Source organism: Acanthopagrus latus, chromosome 5 (assembly GCF_904848185.1).
Source record: "Acanthopagrus latus isolate v.2019 chromosome 5, fAcaLat1.1, whole genome shotgun sequence".
Classification (NCBI taxonomy): Eukaryota; Metazoa; Chordata; class Actinopteri; order Spariformes; family Sparidae; genus Acanthopagrus; species Acanthopagrus latus.
The window spans coordinates 22,493,323-22,503,377 of NC_051043.1; the positions used below are offsets into that span (position 1 = coordinate 22,493,323).

Genomic DNA, 10,055 nt, shown 5'->3' on the forward strand with positions numbered 1-10,055 from the left:
TCTATTTGTCCATTAATTTCAACAGAAAAGTTACAGGAGTTAAAAAAAAAAAAATATCCTTAATAGTTTGTCTTTGATGTGGATTACTAATGGCAAGCATTCACAAAATGTTCCTGTCGTGCTGCGAAACTGTTAACATAAGGTTGTATTTTTATTGAATTTACATCATTAGTTACTTGAACTCCACGTGGATGAGCATCACCACCATGCTGTAATGCATTACAACTTATATCTGTGTTTGACAAGACACAATGTCTGCAGGATAGAATTTCATTTTTTTTCTCCACTTGTCAATTAGTTTCTGTCTTAAAGGAACAGCTCTCCCCAAAAATGATAATTCAGTCATTATCTACGCATCCTCATGCTGATGAAAAGGAGGGTTAAGTTTTGTAGTCGACAAAATATTTAGCATTCTCCTAAACAACTGCTTGTTTTACAATGTAAAAAAGTGAATGAAAACAACCATAAAACACAGTTTCATACGGCTTATCCTGCATGTTCAAAGTGTCTAGAGGCCTAGATTGATTCTAAAAGATGTTATTTACACCCTGGTCCTGGTCTTTACAATAGTTTGGATTTAATTCCGTATTCTGTTGGTAATCTAAGGAATATATGTCAGTTTGTTCACAAATTGTATAAAATTGGATATCAAAACAATGTCAACTCAATCAAATTAATCTACTAAACTATCAACACAGAGGGAGCAAACGTTCTGATGTAAAGGATCATCATAGTTCCACTGTCTCTGTGGGGCTCAAGAAAAAAAAAATCTTCATCTTCTTTTGGGGACAAATTTAGACCCCAAATTTGCAAGAAAATTACCCGCTTAAACAGCAGTCGAGTGGTTTTCAATTTGTCACACGTGATTTTTGACTTTAAAACTTGTTTAGAAATAGTCATTTTGAACTAAAAGCACATTGTAGAGCGTTGGAGAAATTAATTTATGTATTTAGACATGCATAACCATGAACATGAAAGTTATCTTACCTCTATCCTGCTAGTCTGGCTCCAGAGCAGCTCCAGGCAGCATGTGGTCCGCTCAGGTGCGTCCAGCCAGCCAACCAGAAGCCAGTTCTCGGTAGCAATTTCACTTTTCCAGTGATTACAGTGATTATCTTCTCCTCTGCTAATCCAAAAGATTATTGTCTCTCTCCAACAATGCAGCTATTCAGCTTTCAGATTTTTTTGCACTCGTGCCAAACTCATGTGCCAAATGTGGAGATTGGAATGTATGGCAGCATTTATACAGGCCTTCGGTCTGACGTCAGACACATGCACTGGTGTACAGGTGAACAAAGTAATGACATAAGTCATTAGCCTGGGGCCCTTTGCTGCGTGTCATTCCCCCTCCCTCTCAACCTGTTTCCTGTCATGTCTTCAAGCTGTTCTATCAATAATTAAATGAATAAATGATCAGACTGGTGTCAACACACAGTCTCAGGCTCACACACTCAGACTTACACACAGAAACATGCTTCCCTTCAGAAGACATCTGTCGTTCAGCTCCAGCTGTTTGTTCACCTGTATGACTGTCATGATTCCTCAGTGGAATAAGTGAATAAATGTAGTGGAGTGAAAATTACAATATTCAACATACAATATATAAAGCACAATGAGTTAATTATTTTACTCCTACTGAGTTTTGTAGTTCATACAGTGTTTACATGATATCTTCCTCTGCTAACTAAACTATTTTAAGTGTGATTAAATTTTAAAAAATCTAGTATTATTAAAATCATATATGTAAATCAAAATACTGACTTGTAATAGAGTATTTTATATTGATGTATGATTTACTCATCTATTAAGTAAAAGGTCTCATTCCTCCATTAATTAATCTATCTATCTATCTATCTATCTATCTATCTATCTATCTATCTATCTATCTATCTATCTATCTATCTATCTATTGATTCCTACAGATGATATAATCTCTGTGGTGCAGTGATGAGGAGACAGTAAACTCTCCTTCTATAAATAGTGGGAGTGATTTAACCTGATTACCTCTCTGGAGATGAACACAGTGGAGGGAGGAGCAGCTCTGCATCAGCCGAGGACTGTCGTAGAATGAACGCAGGCACGCGATAGGCCCGAAACTCCCGTTACCACTTCCCCTGTCTCGTGCTGCATTCATGAGCGCCTCGGAAATCCCAAGCTAGACTCCAGTCCAGTAGCAAGAAGAAAAAGATATATATACACACACATCACTCTGTTTACTCTGGTCAGGATGACTTTAATCACAGGAGAGTCAGACGATACACAGTAATCAATGTGACCATAGCTGATTTCAAGATATTTAACCATCAGAGAACAAAGAATAAGAAATGTATTGATCTGTCAGAACATCGGATATTGTCCATTGATTAAAAAAAAAAAAAAAGTAATCAAAAGGCTTGGCTGGGTCCCCACCACCTCCCACTCTCAGTGCAATGTGTGTGAGTGTGCAACTTGTAAGAACAAAACTTTATTAAACTAAAAAAGTTTCAGTAAGTCATCAAATCCCTTTTGAGACAGGAGATGATGCAGGACCCACCCTACAGTTTCACAAACACACTAGTGTCTTAAAACAAACAGGTTTTACTTGCTGTGGTGATTCTTACTGTTCATACTGGCCTTTCAAAGGTCCCCTCCTAATGCACTTTGACTGTAAGTGACAGGTGACAAAACTTTACAAAACTGTACTCCAAAGTTTATCTGAAGTTAGTATCGAGGACAAATCAAGGGGATATCTTCCTAAGATGCAGTATTTCCCAGGACTTTTTTTCTTTTCTGAGCTGCATTTGAAATACAGTGACAAAAAGTGGGAAAGTGCTAAATAGACAGTAACTTCAGAGGTTAATAACTTGATTTGTTGAAGTTTCAAATAAACTTTTGAAGACGTTTGTGTGTAAATCAGGACAGAAGATTTTGCCTCCCATCGCTATCAGTGAAAGGGTTTCAGGATGGGATCGCTTCTCAGCGTTAACAACAAGCTAAGCCAGTTTCACTGCTCATATCAGGACTTAATGGTTTAAGACACACGGAAAACAGTAAACCAACCCTTTGAGCTCCCTATGTTGTGATTTAGTGTTCACTATTCCCAGATGATTTTACTATTATTATTATTATTATTATTATTATTATTATTATTATTATTATTATTATTATTATCTGTTTTAGCTCACAGTGAATTAAATAACTTTGGATTTTGGGTTGTTTGTTATAAACAAGGACTTTGAAATCACTCCATGGCTTCAGTCCAGATCAAACCAATGACCTGCTAATAGTCCAAACAGATCACTATGTTCTAACCACTGTTTCACTCAGTAAAACTTACAATGACACTGCAAATCCACTCACATGATTTTCATACACATCATGTAAATACATGCTGCATTTATCTTATAAATCTCTCCAGACATTTCAACTCATATTTGACCAACTTTTGTTAAACATCCGGTTATTTTGAATATAATTGTTATCATATTCCCTCTTTTTGCACACAGCCCTTCATGTGTTATTTCATATTTTTTGAAGACATATAAACAGTGTATTTTGTCTTTTTTTTTTAATTACATGAGCTATAGATTAACTTTAATTCACCAGTATTGTGACAAATCCTGCTTTTACAGCGCTGGAAAGTACCAAGTACATTTGTTCAAACCTTGTATTTATATACTTGGACTTTACCTGAGTACATCTTCCCCTATTTTATCTCTATTTTGTTCTTCTACCGTAACAGTTTAAAGGCACACATTATTTTTTTCTCCATTATTATCATCTGATAACTTAAGTTATTAGTTACTTTTGTCACTTTGTAGTGTACAAATACTTCTCCCTCCACCCACCCACTGACATACAACCCTTGAATTTATAGCTTTCACCCCGAAGCTCATTTTTCCGGGCCGCACCTGAACGCGGCGTTAATCGTAACGCGGTCCGGGCGCGCTGGTTGTCTGTCCGTCAGCTGTGATGACTCCCGTGAGGACAGGACGGGACGGTATTATGAGCAGAGGGGATCCCGCTGTGTAATGATGGTTTGTGAGCAGCTGAACGGGTGAGAGGCTCTTCACGTGTGTGCTGGTGGTGTTAGATTAGTGATTTTAGCCTTTAGTCGAGTGTTTTTTCACCTTAGAGTAGCTTCTGTGTCACCTTTTTTTTTTTTCTTTTTTGAAAAACCCTCCGGTAGTTTTTTTTTTTTCTTTCTTTTTTGGAGTTTCCACTTTCCAGGACAATGACACCGGTGTGTTTTAATTTTGTGCTGGGATAGCGAGACATGTCCGGCAGATAGGGTGCGTCTGGTCTCGCCTAAAAGCAGCCGGCACCACCGGACATTTTTTACGCAGAGGACGGAGACCGGAGGACGGAGACGCAACATGTTTGACGCTTCAGGGATCCCTCTGTTCGTCCTGGACATAACCTGTCTTATCCTGGGTATGTAAATCTCATCCATCCCCGCCCTTTTCCTGTCCCGTCCAGTCCTGCCTGTTAACTCAAGCTTTTAATCGGGTTTGTTTATTTATCAAGACTCTTTAAAGAGAAATGACAGCACCGCTCCTGCTGCAGAGGCATACTGCATGACATGAAGTAGATGTTTAAGCAAATCCACTCATATGATTTTCATACACGTCATGTAAATACACATGGGAAGGTTTGAGGTTTAGGGAAGCAGGCAGGAAGCTGGAAAAAAAAACCCTGTGAGTGTGTGTGTGTGTGTGTGTGTGTGTGTGTGTGTGTGTGTGTGTGTGTGCGTGTTGCTTTTTCCAAGCAAAGCTGTATTTTTAGCCCAGTGTTTGGAGTGTAATCACAGCACAGAGACAAGCTGCAGGGCCCACGGAGTGTGACCAACAACACTGCAGTGATACAGCAATAAAAAAAAAGAAAAGAAAAGAAAATTAAAGAAACCTTTGTACAGCTAAGGGAGAACACCCACAGAGTTCAGTCTGATAGCTGCTGTGTTTGATAAAGACAGAGGACAGGTTTAGACACACACACACACACACACACACACACACACACACACACACACACACACACACACACACACACACACACACACAGCTCCAGAGATGTTTTCCTCTGATTAATCTGTGCTCACTCCCTCCGCTTAGTCAGTGTCTTGTGGTTGGCCGTGCTGCTGACTGTGCACCAGTGCCCTCGTTAAGAGCTGGCAGCAACAATCCAAACAGGAAAATTTCATTTTCATTTCCAGTCCAAACAGGAAGTTACCGTACAAGCGGTGGTGGAGGAAACATTCAGATCCTTTACATCAACTGAACTCACAGTTAAAAACGTGCATACTATTAGAAACAAAATCCACTTTAAAGGTGTGTTGACACTGATGCTTTAGGATGGCTGATGGCCTGTCCTGTCGGCAATTCCAGAGCGTCATTATTTGACAAGTTGGGAATGAGACTCAAAAATCAACTTTTCTTACAAATGGCACCTTTAAAGCAATATGTTTACATCTGTATGTGTAAAAATGAGAGAAAAGAGGTTGTATATTTCGGTATGGCAGGGTGAGGACAAAAACAGCGCACTGCCGTTCTAGAAGTCCTGTAGTTAAACAATACAGCCCTTAAACAAAGTTACGTATTGGCCCTTTAAGTATCAAAATTTAAAGTACCCATTATGATTAAAAATATCTCTTAGTGATTGTCCATCCATCCATCCATTATCTGTACACATTATATGTACGCCGCTTAATCCTCTGCAGGGTCGCGGGGCTCTTAGTGATTGTTATATTTATATTCATTACACTGTTCTTTTTTTAAAATCAGACTTGATCTAATATCTGTTTTGTTATTTGACCTGTAACAGTGTTATAGGCTACATGTATATCAAGCACAGGTATCATTCACACTGGGGATGTTGGAGACATGTCCTCACCACCACAATGTGCTTTAAAACAAACAAAATAACTTCACTAACAAAAGAGGTATGATCCCCCCCCATACACTCCCCTTATTAGATTGTTTAAAATCACATGATGCAGATTCAAAGCGACGGCCCTGATGTTAAGTTAACCCTGTTACGTGTACAGCACAAGGACCTACAGCTCACCAATAAATGCTGTGGAGGACACAGCTATAAAGTCATTTAAGTATCTAAAAAGTTCACTCCAGTGCTTGAAGAAATGGAGCAAACTTAATTACACATGTCGCTTCCTTGTTGTATAAAAGTAATGAGTGATACAAGTATACACTCCCACACAGAGTTTAAAAGCCAGACAACTCCCCTCCAGTTAGTCAGAACTGAAGCGGCCTCTTGGATGAGAGGTGAGACGTCTTCAAGGAAGTGAAACAAGTCCAGCTGCTGATGATGCTGCACCTAGATAATAAAATATATTACACTGATATGTCTCTTAACCTTTAGATTCTTTTTATTCACTTATCAATTCATTAACGTGCCTTGAACTATGTCACACAGTTTCTCTTCTGGTCATCCATGATACTCTCTGAGAGTGTTATCTGTTAATTGTCTCCATGATTCAGTCATCTATCTTATAAAGTTAAACAGACCTTGAATCAGCCATCGAGTGGACGTCTCCTCCCTGATGAAGTCTGTTGGACTTTGTGAACACCAGGGACCATGATGGATCTCTATCTGAACCTGAGACTCTAAATAAACTAGTTTTTGGTAACAACTGCAACACAAAGGGGATTTAAAGTGCCCAGACAGAGAATGCACACAGCAGATATTCTATCCAGAAGCTATAATTGCAAGAAAAGATGGAAAAATAAGAGAAAGTCTCCCTCAAAGGTCACCTGCCTGATCAGATGAGTCGAGTCCAGTTTTATTTTGCCCAGAATTTCAACAGGCAGCAGTCATGCAGTGTAATTTCCTCTAGCAGGCCCGAACAAAGCTCTCTGTCTGTGTGATTCTCATTAGCTAAGAAGCATCATCAGCAGTGATCAGAGCCTCTCTAGAGGAAATGCCTGTTTGAGTTTAGCCAAATGCCCTTTTTTTAAAAAACTCATCTCAGTTCAGTTTTGGAATAAAGGATGTGCAACCATAGCAAGTCAAAGCATGTTTTATGTGGTTCGGCACAGATAAACATCCCTGATGAGTCTCTACAGATGCCTTCAGTGTTCCAGTAACTAGAATTAAACTTGCCAGCAGGACTGTATAACTACAGTCTCCCTGAGTCCTCTGCTTGTTGCTGCAATATTGTTCTGTGGTAACTGAGGCGGTTGATTCAGTTATTGAGTAACTTTGTGCTCTTGAACAGTGAGTCTGTCTACCTCTCGTGTAGGAAAGAGCCAACAGCTTCCGGCTTTTCTTTGTGATTCCAACATAGCACGTTTCCTGTGACTCAGTCGTAACATTTTTTGCCTTGTGTAACGCAGCAGTGGCTCATCAGTCTGACTCACGTCTGCTTGTGCATGATATAAGATGTAAATGAGGTCAAATTAGGTCATTATTGGTCTTTCTCTTTGTTTTTTTTTTGAACAGTTGGACTTCCATTTTTCATCCTTACCCCTCAACACAACCCTTTCAAACGGGGTTTCTTCTGCAACGATGAGTCCATCAGGTACCCTCTCAAAGAGGACACCATATCATACCAGCTGCTGGGAGGGGTCATGATCCCTTTCACTCTGATCGTGGTGAGTCAGCAGTCGGCTTTTTGCAATAGACTCTCCTGAATGCAGCAGAACAGAACAGGTCTCTTATTGCTTTATGCCCTCTGTTGCAGCTCATCTGTGGCGAGTGCCTTTCTGTTTACATGTCCCGCATCAGGAACCAGTCTTTGGGGACCAAGTACGCGGCGTGCGTCTACAAAGCCGTGGGGAGCTACGTGTTTGGAGCTGCTGCGAGCCAGTCTCTGACAGACATAGCCAAGTACTCCATCGGTCGCCTGCGCCCAAACTTCCTGGCTGTGTGCAATCCAGTCTGGGATCGCATCAACTGCAAAGCCGGTGGATACATCGAGAACTTCAGCTGCAACGGAGACAGATTCCAGGTGGACGAGGCCAGGTAAACCCTTCAAACGGGAATGAAATGAAGCCCACAAGACATCATGCGTCATGAAAAGTGACTTGTTTGAGCTGATGTTGTATCTTTTGGTGATCTTTTGCAGACTGTCCTTCTACTCCGGCCATTCATCCTTCTCTATGTACTGCATGCTCTTCCTAGTAGTAAGTACTTATTTTTTACTTTTAAGAACTACTTAGCGCCTAAATTTGGCTTACATGTGAGTGCTAGAGACCATTTTAATCCTGATATGTAGCGTTGCTTCATCCGCTTAAATGTTTCAACCCGGTTTCGTAATCTTATGCAATCGAGTTATTGTATTATAAATGACATAACTGTAAGCATGAGCAGCAAACACATGTGAACTACTTTTATATGACTCGATGTGATGTTCTAATGTCTCCCTCTGACTACTGCAGCTGTACATTCAAGCCAGACTGAGGTCGGAGTGGGCGAGGCTGCTGCGTCCCACCATCCAGTTCTTCCTGATTGCGACTGCTGTGTACGTGGGTCTGTCCCGGGTGTCCGACTACAAACATCACTGGAGCGATGTGCTCGCTGGCCTCCTGCAGGGCGGTTTGGTGGCTATTCTCACAGTAAGTCTGAGCTAAACTTCCACGAGGACAACGTGGTTAAAACCCCCCCAAATTATGTTTTTCACTGGTTATTCCTTCCAAAAAGTTATAACTTAAGTTAAAAGTTATAACTTCTTCATCAAAGTTATTTTTCACAGTGAAATATTTAAAGCCATGACTTGACAGTTAGTCAAACTGAAGTATTCATCATATTGGGTCCGTTTTTCCACAAAGATTTGAGTCTAGTTTAATAACGTCCATATTCACAGCACACTTACAATAGTAAAGTTTCAATTTTGTTGTTGTTGTTTTTCTGCAGGTTTTCTGTGTAGCCAGTTTCTTCGAGCAACCAGTGGAGCCGGTGGTGACACAGGAGGAAGACGCCTCACACACCAGTTTACAGGAAAACCCATCCAATGGAAACCACTATGGCAGCACTGACTGACTCTGAGGGCCTCAAAGACAAAAACTGTATCAGGGCCCTTTATCCCTTAAAAAAACAGTCACGGAGACACCCAAAACCCACACTGACCTGCAAGTTTTTGATATTAACTGCCAACTGTTTCTGTGCATTTCTTCTTCGGAGTTTGCCCGCATGGAGCCATCGCTGCAGCCTGCAGGCATTTAACTGCTGCCCTTTGGTGTGGCTGGTAAATTTTAATTACAGGAAGAAAAGTGCACGACAGGAGACAATACTTGCACTCTAATGAGGTTTAAAGATTCAGAAGTGTCTGCTGAGATTTGGGGGAGTAGTTTATTGTGGAATGACAAAACGAAATACAGCATGTTGGGTTTACCTTACAAAAAAGTTGCTTTTTTTTTTCTTTTTTTTTTTTTTACAGTGTGAGCTTGTTGGAAATGTGGTTTCTAGTGTATGTTGGTCTGGTGTTGCCATCGCGAATGAATGAAATTCCTTTTGCCCAGAATATAATGAGCGTCTGTGTGCACACTGCAAGCAGGCTTGTAGGGAGTCTGCCACCTGTGAATAAGAAAACCTGGACTGTCCTTAAACTAAAAAATGGAGACTGAACTCAGAAATGACATATTTCTTGTTCATATTTTTTGCCTTAGTCAGATTGCTGCTACCTGCTGTTTTGTATCTGGTGTAATTTCAGGAACGGCAAACACAATGCATCGATTTTTATTTCTTTTTTTACAGTTTGTACGAAGGTCTTTGTGATTTTGTTCCATGCTGAAGCTTCAAACTGTTTGTTTAGAGCAGTGCTGGGGGAAGATGTGTGACAAATAAACAGAGCTCCATTTTGCTACAAAAGGAGGAGAGTCATTCATGTGTGCTTTTGTTTCTGCATAAATAAAAAAAAATCAATGCAAATATAACTCAAATGAATACATCACTGGACACGATCCAGGTGCTGATCTTACACAACAGGACAGCTCATTTGTCTTTTTTTTCTTCCAGTGAGACTGCAGACAAGGAACAGAAACCATTAGTGGGATTCTGTAACCGAATTGTCTCAGAAATGCAGAACCTGGAACAAATGAAACACACAACACACTTTGGGCGTG

At 40.3% G+C, this 10,055-nt stretch overlaps 1 protein-coding gene across 1 annotated transcript; it reads left to right on the forward strand.

The window, feature by feature from the left end:
• Positions 1–3,917: 3,917 nt before the first annotated feature.
• LOC119020296 (phospholipid phosphatase 1-like) lies at positions 3,918–9,815 on the forward strand. The gene is made up of 6 exons (XM_037099550.1): positions 3,918–4,413; positions 7,435–7,586; positions 7,676–7,956; positions 8,060–8,117; positions 8,373–8,549; positions 8,848–9,815. Exons 1-6 carry the CDS (start codon positions 4,356–4,358, stop codon positions 8,971–8,973), a joined length of 852 nt encoding a protein of 283 aa, XP_036955445.1. The 5' UTR covers positions 3,918–4,355; the 3' UTR covers positions 8,974–9,815.
• Positions 9,816–10,055: the final 240 nt, after the last annotated feature.